The sequence below is a fragment of the Oncorhynchus gorbuscha genome, linkage group LG02 (genome assembly GCF_021184085.1).
Source record: "Oncorhynchus gorbuscha isolate QuinsamMale2020 ecotype Even-year linkage group LG02, OgorEven_v1.0, whole genome shotgun sequence".
Classification (NCBI taxonomy): Eukaryota; Metazoa; Chordata; class Actinopteri; order Salmoniformes; family Salmonidae; genus Oncorhynchus; species Oncorhynchus gorbuscha.
The window spans coordinates 73,316,480-73,336,976 of NC_060174.1; the positions used below are offsets into that span (position 1 = coordinate 73,316,480).

The following is a 20,497-nucleotide window of genomic DNA, read 5'->3' on the forward strand; positions in this document are numbered from 1 at the left end:
GATAGGAAATGCTCTGAGACCAGTGTTGTGCAGAGATAACGTTCGCTAAATGCGTAGTTGAGGGATGATGTGTCGATACTGATAGGATCGAAAGAAAGGAAACTGTGGACTCAGCTTTCTCCTTTCAAAATGTACTTAACATTAGAATTATTCCACAATACTGACGGCGAATCAGCGCCTACCTAGAGAGATATTATCACCTATGGCTGCAAATATTGTGACAGCTTATTCTATTGCTTATTCTATAATAATACACTAAATCGAGGTTTAGCACATCATTGCGCCGACTTTTTCCACTCTATACAAGCTTGGCTCTGTCAAACCCAAGACGACCCCACACAATTAATCTTCTCCTTTCCCCCTTCCTGAGACCAGGTTCGCATCTCTGCATCTGGCAGACATATCAGTGTGGATGAGGATCACCACCCTCAAGTCTCTCGGCAAGACGGAGCTGCTCTTCCTCCCGGGGAAGGACTGCCCGTTCCATCCATCACGGTCGACAACTCCATTGTGTCCTCCTCCCAGAGCGCCAAGAACCTTGGCGTGATCCTGGACAACACCCTGTCGTTCTCAACTAACATCAAGCAATATCGTTTTTTGGTGGCTACAGCAAAGATGCAGATGTCATTTGGTTAGCTAGCAAGAAATGTAAATCATTTTGATAGCTAGCTATGCTGAACTTCGATCGACTATCCACAGTTAGCGTATTTCTTAGTTGTCAATCAAATGCATTTGGCATCGATTAAATGGCTGTTCAGGCAGGCAAGTTCCTACTCCGTTGTCAAAACCTGGGTTGGGAAAAACATGCATTGACATGCAAGCTGCAGAAGAGTGAACAGGCTACTAATTCCCCATCGTCTATCTGTGCAATTTTGACAGCTGACTTCAAACTGAAAAAGTTTGAGAGGGTTTATCTACTGTTCCCTCGTTAGATTACTGTGGTCAAGCCACCCACTATGACGTTTACTTATGAATTTTATTTATTTTCTTTCTTTCTTTTTCTTTTCTGAATTTAGTGAGCGAATACACAACACCTTATTGTATCGCGTGTTTTCTGGTAGGGAAACTGAGTCAGATGCACGCAGAAATAGAGTAGAGAAGACAGCTACAAATAATTCGAAGCAAACAGTTTGAATCACACTTATTCAATAATCCATAATAAAAAGTATACCAAAACGTTTATTTCAGCCTAACGGGTGTGCCTTTCAGCAAATGTTAAATTGTTAAAGCAAGATGTAAATGCAGTCATGACCTACAAACAGCACACAAAGTAGATTTGTTTAATACTACGAAAAAACACTGTGTGATCCTGATTTAGCCCACTGCAGTAAAAAGGTAATGGATTTAATTGTCATTGTTTGTCAACACTCTACACTTCAAAAATCTTCAAACTCTGTCAAATTGAGGAGGGATGTCTTGGGGGATGTCTTTCGGATGTGAAGTTAAATGGGTTTCCTGACTCTGTGGTCGCTAAAGATCCCATGTCACTTATTGTAAGAATAGAGATGTTAACCTTGGTGTCCTGGCTAAATTCCTAATCTGTCCCTCATACCATCATGGCCACCTAATCATCCCCAGCTTCCAATTGGCTCATTCATCATTGTAACTATTCCACAGGTCATTGCTATGAATTAGATTGTGCTCTCAGTCAATTTACCTGGTAAAACAAATGGTTGTTGTTCATGGCTAGACAACCATTTTCAAGTCTTGCATAGATTTTCAAGCAAATTTAAGTCAAAACTGTAACTCGGCCACCACTATGCTTGAAAATTTGTTGTATTTGATTTGCCCCAAACATAACACTTGTATCAGGACAAAAGTGAATTGCTTTGCCACAGTTATTTGCAGTATTATTATCAATCACATTTATTTACATCAGCCGATGTCACAAAGTGCTGTATAGAAACCCAGCATAAAACCCCAAACAACAAGCAATGCAGAAGTAGAAACACAGTGGATAAGAAAAACTCCCAAGAAAGGCTGAAACCTAGGAAGAAACCTAGAGAAGAACCAGGCTCTGAGGGGTGGCCAGTCCTCTCTGGCTGTGCCAGGTTGATATTATAACAGTACATGGCCAGGATGTTCAAACGTTCATCGATAACCAGCAGGGTCACATAATAATAATGATCCCAGTGGTTGTAGAGGGTGCAACAGGTCAGTACCTCAGGAGTAAATGTCCATTGGTTTTTCATAGCCAAGCATTCAGAGTTAGAGACAGCAGGTGCGGTAGAGAGAGAGTTTGCCTTGTTGCAAACAGGATGCATGTTTTGTCATATTTTTATTCTGTACAGGCTTCCTTCTTTTCACTCTGTCAATTAGGTTAGTATTGTGGAGTAACTACAATGTTGTTGATCCATCCTCAGTTTTCTTCTATCACAGACATCAATCTCTGTAACTGTTTTAAAGTCACCATTGGTCTCATGGTGAAATCCCTGAGCAGTTTCCTTCCTCTCCAGCAACTGAGTTAGGAAGGATGCCTGTATCTTTGTTGTGACTGGGTGTATTTGTACACCATCCAACGTGAAATTAATAACTTCACCATGCTCAAAGGGATATTCATTGTCTGCTTTTTTATTTTTACCCATCTACCAATATGTTCCCTTCTTTGCATGGCATTGGAAAACCACACTGGTCTTTGTAGTCGAATCTGTGTTTGAAATTCACTGTTCAACTGAGGGACCTTACAGATAATTGTATGTGTTGGGTACAGAGACGAGGTAGTCATTAAAAAATCATGTTAATAAACGCTATTATTGCACAGAGTGTGAGTTCCTGCAACTTATGTGACTTGTTAAGCACATTTTTACTCCTGAACTTACATTTACATTTAAGTCATTTAGCAGACGCTCTTAACTTACCATAAGGGGTTGAATACTTATTGACTCAAGACGTTTCAGCTTTTTTTTTTTTTTTATAATAAAAAATTATAATAAAACATAATTCCACTTTTATATTATGGGATATTGTGTGTATAGGCCAGTGACAAAAAATATAAATGTAATGGATTTTAATACAGATTTAACACAGTAAAATAGGATGGTAAACACTCCCACTAGTACATCACAGTGAACTTTGAGTGATTTTAATTAAGGTATTCATTCATGTAGACGTGATGTTAACCATCCAATTTTACTGTGTTAAAATTAAAATGATAGTCCATCAAATAGCACTGTAATATAAAGTAAACTAGTGTTTTTCCTATTTTGTAGCTGGCATGTGGATTAGTGACAATGGATTAGTGATCTACTAGTGGCAAACGTGTGACCAATTGTTTAACATCCATTTTTACTGTTTTAAAATTAAATTATGTTCCCTCAAAGTTCACTGTAATATACTGTAAACAAGTGTTTGTCCAATGTTGAAGCTGTCCTAGTATGGGAATGTTATACTGAATCAATAAGGCAGGAGGAGGTGTGATATATGGCCAATATACCAAGGCCAAGGGCTGTTCTTATTCACGACGCAATTCGGAGTGCCTGAACGCAGCACTTAGCCGTGGCATATTGACCACATATCACAAACCCCCAAGGTGCCTTATTGCTATTCTAAATTGTTGTAATTAGATCAGTAAAAACAAATGTTTTTTCACACCCATGGTATACGGTCAGAAATACCATGACTGTCAGCCAATCAGCATTCAGGGCTCGAACCATCCAGTTTATAAATTGCAATGTTAAGGACAATGGATTAGAGATGATCTAGTGGCAGACGTGACAAAATGTTTACCATCCATTTGTACTGTTTTCGAATGTAATTGAAATCACTGAAAGTTCATTATAATATACAGTAAACTAGTGTTTTTCCAATGTTTTAGCTGGCACAATATGGGCATGTTATGCTTTGCATATAAAATGACAATGGAATAGTGATCTACTGTGGCAGACACAGGGATTTGGAACCAAAATTATTTTCCAATCGTTTAGTTCTAAACAGAACCATTATTGTTTTTGTTCCATTCCACTCTTCCAGCAAAATAATGTTCTGAACCGGTTCGAAACCCCCCAAAAGTATCAGTTTCTATTGTTCCTTTCTGTTCCTTTTTAAACCTCTGAAATATATTCTTTGACATTTAGCTCAATATTAAATTACTTCACCAATCAGTGCAGATAGAGTAGCTTGCTGTGGAGTGGGTAACCAATTTAATCTGTATAGGAAAGTCATTAAGAACAAATTGTATTTTGCAGTAACTGCAACAATTTTGAGGGTGAGGAGAGAGCGAGTGAGAATGGGGGAAGCTTGAGTTGAAGTACTGGACATCTTGTTATGACATGCATTATTTGAATTAGGCCCCAAAAATTATACCTACGGAGGAGCAGCTTCTATGGAGGAACATTTAACGTCTATGAACTTCCGAGTTGGTTTAACGTTGGACTAGAGAAAACGTTAGCTAGCTAGCGAGCTAACAAGCTTGTGTGTTCAGAGTAGCGCTAGAAAAAAAAGCTGTCTTACTAATAAATCCAATGTGAACCGTGATAACTATAGGATCCTTAACTTGCATTGAAAAAGTAAATCCATTCTTCTGTAATCTCTTCCTTTTATCTTAGTGGGAAAGGGCAATGTGGAGTGCAATTGAGATTGTGTCATCTATGGATCTGTTGGGTTGGTGTGCTAACTGGGGGGGGGGGTCCAGTATGTCTGGGAAGATTGTGCTGTGAGCCATGACCAGCCTTTCAAAGCTTTTCATGGCTACAAATGTGAGTGCAAGGGGGCGATAGTCATTTAGACAGGTTATCATGGCGTTCTCGGGCACAGGGGCTATGGTGGCCTGCTTGAAACATGTAGGTATTACAGACTGGGTCAGAGAGATGTTGAAAATGTCAGTGAAGACACTTGACAGCTGATCACCCCATGCTCTGAGTACGCTTCCTGGTAATCAGTTTTACACTGCAGCCTTTTGAATGTTACTTGTTTAAAGGTCTTACGTCGGCTATGGAGAGTGTGATCACACAGTCATCCGGAACAGCTGGTGAACTCATGCATAGTTCACCAGCTGAACTATGAAGGTATTCAATCAATCAAATGTATTTGTAAAGCCCTTTTTACATCAGCAGATGTCAAAGTGTTATACAGAAGCCCAGCCTAAAACACCAAACAATGCAGATGTAGAAGCACGGTGGCTAGGAAAATGTCCCCAGGAAGGTAGGAACCTAGGAAAAAACCTAGAGAGGAACCAGTCTTATTCTGTCTGTGCCAGATGGAGATTATAAGAGTACATGGCCATTTAAGGCCAAATTGTTCTTTAAGATGTTCAATTGTTCTTAGCTGACCAGCAGGGTCAAATAACAATCAGTTGTTGTAGAGGGTGCAACAGATCAGTACCTCAGGAGTAAATGTCAGTTGGCTTTCCATGGCCAAGCATTCAGAGGTCGAGACAACAGGTGCGGGAGAGAGAAAGAGTCAAAAACAGCAGGTCCGGAACAAGATAGCACATCCGGTGAAGAGGTGAGGATTCCATAGCCACAGGCAGAACAGTTAAACTGGAGCAGCAGCACGACCAGGTGGACTGGGGACAGCCAGGAGTCATCAGTCCAGGTAGTCCTGAGGCATGATCCTAGGGCCCAGGTCCTCCGGGAAGGAGGGAGAGCGGGAGAGCGAGAGAATTAGAGGGAGCATACTTAAATTTACACAGGACACCAGATAAGACAGGACAATTACACCAGTTAACAGATTTTTAGCTCATCTGGTAGGCTCCCGTCATTGGACAGATCACAGCTGGTTTTCCCTTTGAAATCCGTAATAGTTTGCAAGCCCTGCCACATCCGACGAGCATCAGAGCCGGTGTAGTAGGATTTGATCTTTGTCCTGTATTGACCAGGTCTAACCTTTAGCTCAGTGTGGATGTTACCTGTAATCCATGGCTTCTGGTTGGGATATGTACATATGGTCATTGTAGGGACAATGTCATCGATGCACTTATTAATGAAGCCGATGACTGATGTGATAAACTCCTCAATGCCATCGGATGTATTCTGGAACATATTCCAGTCTGTGCTAGCAAAACGGTCCAGTAGCTTAGCATCTGATTCTTGAGCACGTCACTGGTACTTCCTGATAGAGTTTTTGCTTGGAAGCAGGAATCAAGAGGATAACGTTATGGTCAGATTTGCCAAATGGAGGGCGAGGGCGTGATTTTTATGCGTCTCTGTGTGTGGAGTAAAAGTGATCTAGAGTTTTTTTGGCCTCTAGTTCACAGGTGTCATGCTGGTAGAAATGAGGTTAAACATTTCAGTTTTCCTGCATTAAAGTCACCGGCCAAAAGTCACCTGTTGGTTATCATTTTCTTGTTTACTAATGGCCCTATCACAGCTATGTGAGTGCAGTCTTAGTGCCAGCATCGGTTTGTGGTGGTAAATGGACAGCTACAAAAAATATAAACTCTCTTGGTAAAGAGTGTGGTTTCAACTTATGAGGTATTCTAACTCAGGCGAGAAAACCTCAAGACTTCGTAATATTAGAGATTGCGCACCAGTTGTTGTTAACAAAGAGACACACACCACCTCTGAGCTTCTCCGATGCAGCCGTTCTGTCCTGTTGATATATAGGAAAACCATCTAAATGTACATTTACCATGTCCTTGTTCAGCCACGACTCTGAGAAACATAGGATATTACAGTTCATCACATCGATAGGATAGTCTCAAACCGAGCTCATGCAGTTTATTCTCCAGTGGTTGCACAGGTGACATGCCAATAGATCGAAGCGTAGAGGCAATTTATCCACTCTTCAACATGGTCTTTTCAGGTATCCCGCACACCAGCCTCTATAGGCCCGTCTCATCCATCCTTCATCGAGTGTCGGGATTTGGGCCTGGTCTACAATAATCAATATGTCTCCGACTCATTGAATTAGAACTCTTTGTCCAAATTGAGGTCAGTGATAGCTGTTCTGATGTCCAGAACTATTTTCAGTCATAGGAAACGATGGCAGAAACATTATGTAGAAACAGGAAAAAGTCTCTGCACACTTCCAGTCAGATGCAAATGTTTTTAATTATAGCTGAGCTTTCGGTCAGTCGACCTTCATCAGAGCATATCTCCACAAACAATAGCGGGACAGATAAGGCCACACAGTGAGCCAGAAGTAATTGCAGACACCTGTGGTAATCTAAAGTACCCAAAAGGGCCACAAGGTGTCATAATATCAGATACAGGATAAAATATAACTTGTTATAGATCTATTTCTACTAGAACAAAAACACATGTACACAGGGAATGTGGTTAGTATAATTAATCCATACTCTCAAAGATAGCAATAAAGGTGAAAAACGACATAAAAAATAAAGAAAAGGAAAACATATACAGCACTATATACATATGCAGAACCAGGTGAAATCTAGAAAACAACCAGATAAAGGTAAAGGTAACCTGTCAGGGAAGTATCGGGCCCCAAGGGCTGTCATGAATACAGGACATCCTAATAGCAGGGAGTGTGTTAAGCTAAGATGATGTAAAGATTATGTACAAAAAAGTTAAGATCAGCCCAATACAAAAACACAGAAAGCAGGCCCTGATCATGTGCAAGTTAGTAAATGTACATACACAAGCCCACCCCCTTACCAAGATGAACAGACATTGGTCTATTATAATCAAATGTTGTGGGCCAATAGTTCCATCCCAACTGAAATTCCCTGTGCACTGCCTCTTTCAGGTATTCAACTTGGGTCTCCCAGTCCACAGGCAGACTTGCGAACCAATGTGACTAGAATTACGTTTTAAGTAACATTACATTTTTCAGGACATAGACATGTCTTATATGGGCAGAAAGCCTAAATTCTGAAGTGTCCAATTTACAGTAGCTATTTCAGTGAAAAAATACCATGCTTTTGTTTGTGCATAACAACAAAAACATTTATCATGGCTGGTTTGATACATTCACCTCTGAAAGTAAATAATGTACTTACATTCAGTGATCTTGCTCTGATTTGTCACCCTGAGGGTCCCTGAGATAAAATGTAGCATAGTTTTGTTTGATAAAATCAATTTTTATATTCAAATGTAGGAACTGGATTCTACAGTTTGAACCCCTGCTGTGTAGATTTGGGTGTCATTTTAGTCGAAAATTGAAAAAATGGTCCGATCCTTATTAACCCACTTAGGGGATATGGTAAGGGTGACCCAAGGGTCTTTACAATACCAATGTGGCTCCCAGGCGTTGTGACTGTGAGATCATCTGCGCAACTCGAGCCTACTATAAAAAGATGTCCAGGAAGCGGCCAAATTAACATTTGAACTCAAAATGACTGCAGCTCCGACCACACAGGACAGACTGGAACGCGCCCATTCTCAGATTTGCGCAGTCGCAATGATGAAAGCATTCGAGAAACACCGCCATTATTGCGTAGCAAGTCTGACTATTGCATTGTGTTAGCGACCTAAACACAAATTACCTGCAATAATGAGGGCAATTGTGAAATTTTGTGGGAGTAAGCCCATATAGTGCGCGCCGTTTGCATGAGGTGCCGTTGACCAGCTCAAGATGTCTGCAGAGATGCTCAGGTAACAAACATATCGATCGTTCAGCAAGCTACTGTAGCTAGTAGGGCAAGCCGTAGATGGCTAACCGTAACTAGCTAGCTTATTTGCTGCCTGCTAGCTTCCTAAAGTACTCAGTCCTCACATGCAAGCTACTAGTCCGACTTGAACTTCTGACATTTACGTCATTAGTACATACATCAAGATAAACCTAGATATGTTTGCCCAACGTTATTGTATGATATTTATCTAGCTAGGGAACAAACTTTACTGCTAGCTAACTAGCTATACATTAGTTGAATGACGTACATTAACGTTAGCTAACGAGCTAGATAGCTAATTGGTTTGTCAATGATCTGAGCGCGGTTTCCCAAAAGCATCTTAGGGCTAAGTTCAACGTTAGGAAAATATGGTGAATTTAGTCTTAAGATACCTTTGGGAAAACAGGCCCTGTTTTTTTAGGGTATCTCTCGGAAAGAACCTTTAGGGTTTAAATGCAATTTCAAATATAAGTTACAGTTCATATAAGGAAATCCGAATGGTGAGTTAAATTTATTAGGCCCTGAATTTCACAGGGCAGGGATGGAAGTCATGGGCTGGCGTGGTTGCACGTTGTCTGAGGTTGAGTCTGGGTGGATGTACTGCCACATTCTCTAAAATTAAGTTGGAGGTGGCATATGGTAGAGAACTTATATATTCACTTTGTATGTTGTCTACCTCACTTGCTTTGGCAATGTTAACACATGTTTCCCATGCCAATAAAGCCCTTGAATTGAATTGAACCTAACATTCAAATCTCTAGCAACAGTTCTGTTGGACATTCCTGCAGTCAGCATGCCAATTGCACGCTCCCTCAAAGCATGGGGCGTATGTGGCGTTGTGACAACTGCACATTTTAGTGTCCTTTTAGTCCCCAGCACAAGGTGCACCAGTGTATTGATTATGTTTAATCAGCTATTTGATACACCTGTTAGATGGATGGATTATCTTGGCAGAGGAGAAATGCAACCTAGCAGGAATGTAAACTAATTTGTGCACAAAATCTGAAAGAAATAAGCTGTGTATTGAACATTTCTGGGATCTTTTATTTCAGCAGATAAAACATGGGACCAACACTTTACATGTTTTATTTTTGTTCAGTATACAGTTCTGACACTGTTTTAACGTTTAGAGAAGCCAATCATCGCTTGCAAAACGATTTTTGAAAATGCACAATAGCCCTTTCATATCAGCCAGAAAGAAACTTTCAAATAAAAATATACACTTACCGTTGCAGATTTGTACAGATCATATGCTGTGTGCCTCCAGTTGTAAAACTACACTTCCTCCCCAGTAACTTACACACAGGTGTTCGAGCAGATAGCTAATTGGCACAGGTGATCGCCTCTGTGTACCTTCTGTAATCAAGGGCTGTAACATGGACATTAGTCTGGTTAATCAGGCTGTAATACACAATTAATTGGTATATCGCCTGAAGCTAATGCTTGCAACATCATGTAACTGTTCCTTACCAGCCAGAATGATTAATAAAATGAAATTCAAACTTAACCTGTTGTGCATGCTCAGACATGTCACCCACTGAGCATGTTTGGGATGCTCTGGATCTAATAGTACGGCAGCGTGTTCAATATCCAGCAACTTTGCACAACCATTGAAGAGGAGTGGGACAACATTACACAATCAACAGCCTGATCAACTCTATGCGAAGGAGATGTCGCTCTGAGGCAAATGGTGGTCATACCAGATACTGACTGGTTTTCTGATCCACTCCCCTACCTTTGATTTTAAGGTATCTATTCCCAGTCATGTGAAATCTGTAGATTAGGGCCTAAAGAATTCATTTAAATTGACTAGTTTCCTTATAGGAACTGTAAACAGTAACAGTAAAATCACAGAAATTTTTGCATGTTGTGTTGATATTTTTGCTCAGCGTAATTAAAATGATATAAATATCAAAGCAAAAATTCAACCAATGCTAAGGCACCAGGCTCTGCCACATTGATACATTGTCGGTTAAATAGCCTAAATGAGCGCATGGAACTCTGAGATGGCCAATGCAGCTGTTGGCCTATGACTTCCATTGTCAACTAATTAAAATGGATAAAGCCAACAAATAAAACAGAAAATATATGGATGAAAATTCCAGTTCTTTCATTCACCTCTACTCAGCATGTTGGCCTTCCTTTCACTAATAAAGTGCAACATTTGTATCGACTGGGTCTTGCATGAAGTTGTCTCTGAACTTGCAACATTGTCTCAACTAGCCTATTCCAGGCACTCAGCTTCCTACACCAGCGAGCTTGGGTCAGAAAGCTGTTTTTGTGCAAGGGAAAGGTATTTTCTGACGTTTCAACTGGATATATCCAGTCATTGGCTGATATTTTGCTCTTTCACACCAGGCTTGGTGATTATGGAGGGGGAGAGATTATTGGAAAGATTCTTTCAGATAGGCCTACTGTGAGGAACTATAATTTGCAATGGAGCTTAAATAAAAGACCCCCCCCCAAAAAAAATGTTTCTCCAAATGCACAAAAAGCTTATTTCTCTAAAAATGTTGTTCACATATTTGTTTACATCCCTGTTAGTGAGCATTTCTCCTTTGCCAAAATAATACATCCACCTTACAAGTGTGGTATATCAAAAGCTGATTAAACAGTATGATCATTACACAGGTACACCTTGTGCTGGGGACAATAAAAGGCCACTCGAATGTGGACTTCTGTCACACAACGCCACGGATGTCTCGTGTTTTGAGGGAGCATGCAATTGGGATGCTGACTGTAGGAATGTCCATCAGAGCTGTTGCCAGATAATTGAATGTTAATTTCTATACCATAAGCCTCCGTTGTTTTAGAGAATTTTACAGTACTTCCAACCGGCCTCAAAACTGAAGACTGTGTAACCATGCCAGCTCAGGACCTCCACATCCGACTTCTTCACCTGCAGGATTGTCTGAGACCAGCCACCCGGACATTTGATGAAACTGAGGAGTAATTTCGGTCTTTTAATAAAGCCCTTTCGTGGGGAATAACTCATTCTGATCGGCTGGTCCTGGCTACCCAGTGGGTGGGCCCATGTCCTCCCAAGCCCACCCATGGCTGCGTCCTGCCCAGTCATGTGAAATCCATAGATCAGTGCCCAATTTATTTATTTAAATTGACTGATTTCCTTATGAACTGTAACTCAGTAAAATCGTTAATTATTTGTTAATTATAAATGTGATTTCTGTCATTCTGATCACCGTGGGTGGACACCCTAATGGGTTACACACCCAATGCGTAAATGTATGGTAAATTTCTCAAATGACCGGTAAATTTAAATCTTCCTGGTCACGTTTTCCGCTGCCACGTTTTCCTACCAGAAATCCTGGTAAATGGAGATAAACAGTTGAAGTTGGAAGTTTACATACACTCAGGTTGGAGTAATTAAAACTAGTTTTTTTTAACCACTCCACAAATTTCTTGTTAACAAACTATAGTTTTGGCAAGTCCGTTAGTACATCTACTTTGCATGACACAAGTAAATTTTCCAACAATTGTTTACAGGCAGATTATTTCACTTATAATTCACTGTATCACAATTCCAGTGGGTCAGAAGTTTACATAAACTAAGTTGACTGTGCCTTTAAACAGCTTGGAACATTCCAGAAAATAATGTCATGGCTTTAGAAGCTTCTGATAGGCTAATTGACATAATTTGAGTCAATTTGGAGGTGTACCTGTGGATGTATTTCAAGACATACCTTCAAACTCAGTGCCTCTTGCTTGACGTCATGGGAAAATCAAAAGAAATCAACCAAGACCTCAGAAAAAAAATTGTAGACCTCCACAAGTCTGGTTCATCCTTGGGAGCAATTTCCAAACGCCTGAAGGTACCACATTCATCTGGACAAACAATAGTACGCAAATATAAACACCATGGGACCACGTAGCCGGCATACTGCTCAAGAAAGAAATGCGTTCCTTCTGAATTTGTGGTGATTTGTGTACAGCACTGCTGCCCTTTTGACGTGGACTTAAGTTTGAAGAACAGGTGAAGTTTTCTTCTTTCAAAGTGAAATCCAAAGTGCAACTTAAAATGCCTGGACCAGCATCAAGTGCAATTAATGTCGATGCAGGGAGCCGATTCCCCCAGCAAGACAGCAGCCCCCCGCGCAGCAGGATCCACAGTCCGACAGAGGAAAGCAACGAGCAGTGGCACACGCTGTGGTCCTGCCTGCACTGCGTCAGCGGGCGGCACAGGGGGCATGTGGCGCTTCTACACTGAGGACACACCAGGACTCAAAGTAGGTCCAGTACCAGTGCTGGTGATGAGTTTGCTGTTCATCGCGTCGGTCTTCATGCTGCACATCTGGGGGAAGTACACCCGCTCCTAAACCCCGCCCCATGACCCTTCACCCTCAATCCCTGATCCTGCGGCGCAGCTTCTTAACACATCAGACCTGGCCCAAACAACCAACCAACCTAAATCCCCAACAACACTACTCGCCTGTCCCGGCGGGTGGTACAGCCCCAATCTGTCTGGTGTTCTTAGAGCAGGGCAACAGTCTAGTGTCCAACTCAAACTGAAATGCAGATCACCAGTGTGTTGACATTGAGCACAGATCATCTAGGACTGAATCCTGACATGAGACTCATCTCCTACTGGCTGCTGTAGGTCCTGTTAATGACAATGGGTGATTCCTCTCCAGTAAGGATCAGGCACCTAGTCCCCTCATCAGGACGTCAGTAAGCATCTATATATTTCAGCCTGAATTGGAACCTGTAGATGTTTTGTTAACATCATTTGGACATTTTTATTGTGATATTGTACAGTAAATGGACTCTAAACATGGACTCAAAACATGTCTCCTAGAGATTAACGTACTTTGTTGTGAAAAGGGTAAATCAATCCCAGAACAACAGCAAAGGACCTTGTACCTAATTCCTCCAGCATCTTCACAAAAGTATCTATATCCACAGTAAAACGAGTCCTATATTGACAACCTGAAAGGCCACTCAGCAAGGAAGAAGCCACTGCTCCAAAACCGCCATAAAAAAGCCAGACTACGGTTTGCAACTGCACATGGGGACAAAGATTGTACTTTTTAGAGAAATTTCCTCTGGTCTGATGAAGCAAAAATAGAACTGGTTGGCCATCGTTATGTTTGGAGGCAAAAGGGGGAGGCTTGCAAGCCAAGAACACCATCCCAACCGTGAAACACAGGGGTGGAAGCATCATGTTGTGGGGGTGCTTTGCTGCAGGAGGGACTGGCGCACATCACAAAATAGATGGCATCATGAGGGAGGGAAATTATGTGGATATATTTAAGCAGCATCTCAGACATCAGTCAGGAAGTTAAAGCTTGGTCCAAATGGATCTTCCAAATGGACAATGACCCCAAGCATGCTTCTAAAGTTGTGTCAAAATGGCTTAAAGACAACAAAATCAAGGTATTGGAGTGGCCATCACAAAGCCCTGACCTCAATCCTATAGAAAATGTGTGGTCAGAACTGAAAGTGTGTGCGAGCAAGTAGGCCTACAAACCTGGCTCGGTTACAGCAGTTCTGTCAGGAGGAATGGGCCAAAATTCACCCAACTTATTGTGGGGAAGCTTGTGGAAGGCTACACAAAGTTTGACCCAAGTTAAACATTTTAAAGGCAATGCTACCAAATACTAATTAAGTGTATGTAAACTTCTGACCCACTGGGAATGTGATGAAAGCAATAAAAGCTGAAATAAATCACTCTACTATTATTCTGACATTTTAAATTCTTAAAATGAAGTGGTGATCCTAAAACAGGGATTTTTTTTTTACTAGGATTAAATGTCAGGAATTGTGAAACTGAGTTTAAATGTATTTGGCTAAGGTGTATGTAAACTTCCGACTTCAACTGTATGGCTTTGTGGAAATGCTAACCCTATAAAGGTGCTACACACAGGATGTATTTTAATGTTTGCATTTTTATTTCAGAATTTACATAATATATCTGGCTGATAATAGTGGAATGATAGTGTTTCACCCACAATATTTGTGATATTCGCCTATTGATTTCTCCCGCCGGAGCGGCATCTGTTGTCAAACTGGGAAAGCAGTTTTGACTTTGGCTGTGTTTTCTAGTGAAAATCTAAATTTTCTGGTTTCTAAAATTCTTCGCTGTTAGTTCAATTTCAGTTAGAGAACAAGCACTGGGTAATATAGGGAATCCTTATCTAAATTGTTGTGAAATACACTACATGACCAAAAGTATGTGGACACCTGCTCGTCAAACATCTCACTCTAAAATCATGGGCATCAAGTTCATATTTATATAAGAAAAATCTCAGTATACATTGGCGCGTTACGTTCACTTGTTCCAAAAACATTCAGTGATATTGCAGAGAGCCACATCATTTTACAGAATATTATAAATGTTGATAAATACAATTGTTAGACATGGAAATGTAGATATACCTTTCCTTAATGCAACCACTGTGTCAGATTTCCAAAACTATACAGAAAAAGCAAACCATGCAATAATCTGGGACGGCACTCAGAAAAAAGAAATAAATTATCCGCCATGTTGGAGTCAACAGAAATCACATTATCAAAAGTAAGGGACTATTTATCATCTTCATCAGAATACACTCCCAGGAATCCTAGTTCCACAATAAAAGCGTGATTTTGTTCGATAATGTCCATTATTTATGTCCAAGTAGCTACTTTTGTTAGCGCGTTTAGTACACAAATCCAAACGCTCGTGCAGGTCCATCCGAACGTCGGGCGAAAACTTCAAAAAGTTATATTACAGATCGAAGAAACTTGTCAAACTAAGTATAGAATTAATCTTTATGATGTCATAAATCTTCAATAACGTTCCAACCGGAGAATTCCTACGTCTGTAGCATTCCTATGTCCAAGTGAAATGCGCATGACCAGGACCTGGCGCTCTGCCAGACCACTGATTCAAACGGCTCCCATCCGGCTCCACAACGCAGTAGAAGCCTCAGTCAAGTTTCTACAGAAGGTTGACATATCCCACTGTGTATTCAATAGGGGCTGGGTTGAAAATCGACCAACCTCAGATTTCCCACATCCTGTTTGGATTTCTTCTTTGGTTTTTGCCTGCCACATGAGTTCTGTTATACTCAGACATCATTCAAACAGTTTTAGAAAGTGTTTTCTACTCCATACTAATAATATGCATATATTAGCAACTGGGACTGAGGAGCAGGCTGTTTATTCTGGGCACCTTTCATCCAAGCTACTCAATACTGCCCCTGCAGCCATAAGAAGATAGCCTTCCCAGAAGACTTGAGGCTGTTTTCTACTAGATGTTGGAAAATTGCTGTGGGGACTTGCTTCCATTCAGCCACGGGCGTTAGTGAGGTCTGGCAATGATGTTGGGCAATTAGGTGTGGCTTGTCAGTGTTCCAATTCATCCCAAAGGTTTTTGAAGGGGTTGAGGTCAGGGCTCTGTGCAGGCCAATCAAGTTCTTCCACCGATTTTCGTCAAACCATTTCTGTATGGACCTATCTTTGTGCACGGGGGCATTGTCATGCTGAAACAGGAAAGGGCCTTCCCCAAACTGTAGCCCGTGCAAGCACATGCTTCTAGAATGTCATTGTATGATGTAGCATTTCCCTTCACTGGAACTACGGGGCTTAGCCCGAACCATGAAACAGCCCCAGTCCATTATTCCTCCTCCACTTTACATTTGGCACTATGCATTGGTGCAGGTAGCGTTCTCCTTGCGTCCGCAAAACCCAGATTTTTTCCGTGCAAGATAAAGACGCCAGATGGTGAAGCTTGTTTTTGTCACACCAGGGAACACGTTTCTACTGCTCCAGAGTCCAATGGCGGCAAGCTTTACACCACTCCAGCCGACGCTTGGCATTGCACAAGGTGATCTTAGGCTTGTGTGCAGCTGCTCGGCCATGTTCTTGTGCTGACGTTGCTTCCAGAGGTAGTTTGGAACTCCGTAGTGAGGGTTGCAACTGAGGACAGGCGATTTTTTTTTTACGTGCTGTGCGTTTCAGCACTCGGTGGTCCCATTCTGTAAGGGACCTACCACTTTGCAGCTGAACCGTTGTTGCTCCTTGACATTTACACTTCACAATAACATCACAGCCTTGTATGGCATCTGACCGTAAGGCGCTACAGAGGGTAGTGTGAACGGCCCAGTACATCACTAGGGCCAAGCTTCCTGCCATCCAGGACAAATATAATAGGCGGTGTCAGAAGAAAGCCCATAAAATTGTCAGACTCCAGTCACCCAAGTTAGACTTTTCTCTGCTACCGCACGGCATGCAAGACCGGAGCGCCGAGTCTAGGACAAATGCTCCTCAACAGCGTCTACCCCCAATCCATTAGACTGCTGAACAATTAATACAAATCACAACAGGGCAATTTACATGGACCCCCCCTCCCTTTTGTACACTGCTGCTACTTGCTGTTTGTTTGTTTTACCTATGAATAGTCACTTTGCCCCAACCAACATGTACAGATTACCTCAACTAGCCTGGACACTGACTCTGTACTGGTCCCCCTGTATATAGCCTCGTTATTCTTATTGTGTTACTTTATTACTTTTTTTATCCTACTTGGTAAATATTTTCTTCTTGAACTGCACTGTTGTTTAAGGGTTTGTAAGTAAGAATTTCACGGTAAAGTCTACACTTGTTGTATTCGGCACGTGACAGTATGATTTGACAAACTGACTTGTTGGAAAGGTGGCATACTATGGCGGCGCTAAGCTCATCAGTGAGGCCAATCTACTGCGAATGTATGTCTATGGAATTTGCATGGCTATGTGCTCAGCAGCGGGCTTGGCTGAAATGGCCAACTCCACTTATTTGAAGGGGTGTCCAGATGCTTTTGTATATACAGTTTATTCGGAAAGTGTTCATACCCTTCGACGTTTTCCACATTTTGTTATGTATGTTACTGCATTTACATTTACATTTAAGTCATTTAGCAGATGCTCTTATCCAGAGCGACTTACAAATTGGTGCATTCACCTTATGACATCCAGTGGAACAGCCACTTTACAATAGTGCATCTAAATATTTTAAGGGGGAGGGGGGGGGTGAGAAGGATTACTTTATCCTATCCTAGGTATTCCTTAAAGAGGTGGGGTTTCAGGTGTCTCTAGAAGGTGGTGATTGACTCCGCTGTCCTGGCGTCGTGAGGGAGTTTGTTCCACCATTGGGGAGCCAGAGCAGCGAACAGTTTTGACTGGGCTGAGCGGGAACTGTACTTCCTCAGTGGTAGGGAGGCGAGCAGGCCAGAGGTGGATGAACGCAGTGCCCTTATTTGGGTGTAGGGCCTGATCAGAGCCTGGAGGTACTGAGGTGCCGTTCCCCTCACAGCTCCGTAGGCAAGCACCATGGTCTTGTAGCGGATGCGAGCTTCAACTGGAAGCCAGTGGAGAGAGCGGAGGAGCGGGGTGACGTGAGAGAACTTGGGAAGGTTGAACACTAGACGGGCTGCGGCGTTCTGGATGAGTTGTAGGGGTTTAATGGCACAGGCAGGGAGCCCAGCCAACAGCGAGTTGCAGTAATCAAATCAAATCAAATTTATTTATATAGCCCTTCGTACATCAGCTGATATCTCAAAGTGCTGTACAGAAACCCAGCCTAAAACCCCAAACAGCAAACAATGCAGATGTAAAAGCACGGTGGCTAGGAAAAACTCCCTAGAAAGGCCAAAACCTAGGAAGAAACCTAGAGAGGAACCGGGCTATGTGGGGTGGCCAGTCCTCTTCTGGCTGTGCCGGGTAGAGATTATAACAGAACATGACCAAGATGTTCAAATGTTCATAAATGACCAGCATGGTCAAATAATAAGGCAGAACAGTTGAAACTGGAGCAGCAGCACAGTCAGGTGGACTGGGGACAGCAAGGAGCCATCATGTCAGGTAGTCCTGGGGCACGGTCCTAGGGCTCAGGTCCTCTGAGAGAGAGAAAGAAAGAGAGAATTAGAGAGAGCATATGTGGGGTGGCCAGTCCTCTTCTGGCTGTGCCGGGTGGAGATTATAACAGAACGTGGCCAAGATGTTCAAATGTTCATAAATGACCAGCATGGTTGAATAATAGTAAGGCAGAACAGTTGAAACTGGAGCAGGAGCATGGCCAGGTGGACTGGGGACAGCAAGGAGTCCTCATGTCAGGTAGTCCTGGGACATGGTCCTAGGGCCCAGGCCAGTTGAAACTGGAGCAGCAGCATGGCCAGGTGGACTGGGGACAGCAAGGAGTCATCATGTCAGGTAGTCCTGGGGCATGGTCCTAGGGCTCAGGTCCTCCGAGAGAGCGAAAGAAAGAGAGAAGGAGAGAATTAGAGAACGCACACTTAGATTCACACAGGACACCGAATAGGACAGAAGTACTCCAGATAAACAAACTGACCCTAGCCCCCCCGACACAAACTACTGCAGCATAAATACTGGAGGCTGAGACAGGAGGGGTCAGGAGACACCGTGGCCCCATCCGAGGACACCCCCGGACAGGGCCAAACAGGAAGGATATAACCCCACCCACTTTGCCAAAGCACAGCCCCCACACCACTAGAGGGAAATCTTCAACCACCAACTTACCATCCTGAGACAAGGCCGAGTATAGCCCACAAAGATCTCCGACACGGTACAACCCAAAGGGGGGGGGGGGGGGGGACCCAGACAGGCCGACCACAACAGTGAATCAACCCACCCAGGTGACGCACCCCCCCACAGGGATGGCACGAGAGAGCCTCAGCAAGCCAGTGACTCAGCCCCCGTAACAGGGTTAGAGGCAGAGAATCCCAGTGGAAAGAGGGGAACCGGCCAGGCAGAGACAACAGCAAGGGCGGATAGTTGCTCCAGAGCCTTTCCGTTCACCTTCCCACTCCTGGGCCAGACTACACTCAATCATATGACCCACTGAAGAGATGAGTCTTCAGTAAAGACTTAAAGGTTGAGACCGAGTTTGCGTCTCTGACATGGGTAGGCAGACCGTTCCATAAAAATGGAGCTCTATAGGAGAAAGACCTGCCTCCAGCTGTTTGCTTAGAAATTCTAGGGACAATTAGGAGGCCTGCGTCTTGTGACCGTAGCGTACGTGTAGGTATGTACGGCAGGACCAAATCAGAGAGGTAGGTAGGAGCAAGCCCATGTAATGCTTTGTAGGTTAGCAGTAAAACCTTGAAATCAGCCCTTGCTTTGACAGGAAGCCAGTGTAGAGAGGCTAGCACTGGAGTAATATGATCAAATTTTTTGGTTCTAGTCAGGATTCTAGCAGCCGTATTTAGCACTAACTGAAGTTTATTTGGTGCTTTATCCGGGTAGCCGGAAAATAGAGCATTGCAGTAGTCTAACCTAGAAGTGACAAAAGCATGGATTAATTTTTCTGCATGTTATCCAGACGGGAGATGACAAGTGCCTGGATTAGGACCTGCACCGCTTCCTGTGTGAGGCAGGGTCGTACTCTGCGGATGTTGTAGAGCATGAACCTACAGGAACGGGCCACCGCCTTGATGTTAGTTGAGAACGACAGGGTGTTGTCCAGGATCACGCCAAGGTTCTTAGCGCTCTGGGAGGAGGACACAATGGAGTTGTCAACCGTGATGGCGATCATGGAACGGGCAGTCCTTCCCCGGGAGGAAGAGCAGCTCCGTCTTGCCGAAGTTCAGCTTGAGGTGGTGATCCGTCATCCACACTGATATGTCTGCCAGACATGCAGAGATGCGATTCGCCACCTGGTCATCAGAAGGGGGAAAGGAGAAGATTAATTGTGTCGTCGTCTGCATAGCAATGATAGGAGAGACCATGTGAGGTTATGACAGAGCCAAGTGAGTTGGTGTATAGCGAGAATAGGAGAGGGCCTAGAACAGAGCCCTGGGGGACACCAGTGGTGAGTATTACTGTATGGTGCATCTTATCAATAACAAACTATCGTTTTTACAGCTGGTGGAAACCGGAAAGCAACCAGCATCAAACAGCTGTAAAACTTTTTGTTTTGTTGTTTGTTAGATATTTCACAGCGCTTTATTGGTACAATGATTCACTACACTATTCAGTGCTTGTTTACGCA

General features: G+C 42.8%; 1 protein-coding gene and 1 pseudogene across 1 annotated transcript in view; both read left to right on the forward strand.

Moving 5' to 3' along the window:
- The first annotated feature begins 8,237 nt into the window (after positions 1-8,237).
- LOC124009107 (transcriptional regulator ATRX-like) overlaps positions 8,238-20,497 on the forward strand; it is a 47,586-nt gene continuing 35,326 nt past the window's right edge. Inside the window, exon 1 of the mRNA XM_046320606.1 lies at positions 8,238-8,495. Within this exon, the coding sequence (XP_046176562.1) occupies positions 8,476-8,495 (20 nt within the window). The 5' untranslated portion in view covers positions 8,238-8,475. The remainder of the gene's footprint in view (positions 8,496-20,497) is intronic.
- LOC124009116 lies at positions 12,549-12,970 on the forward strand (annotated as a pseudogene).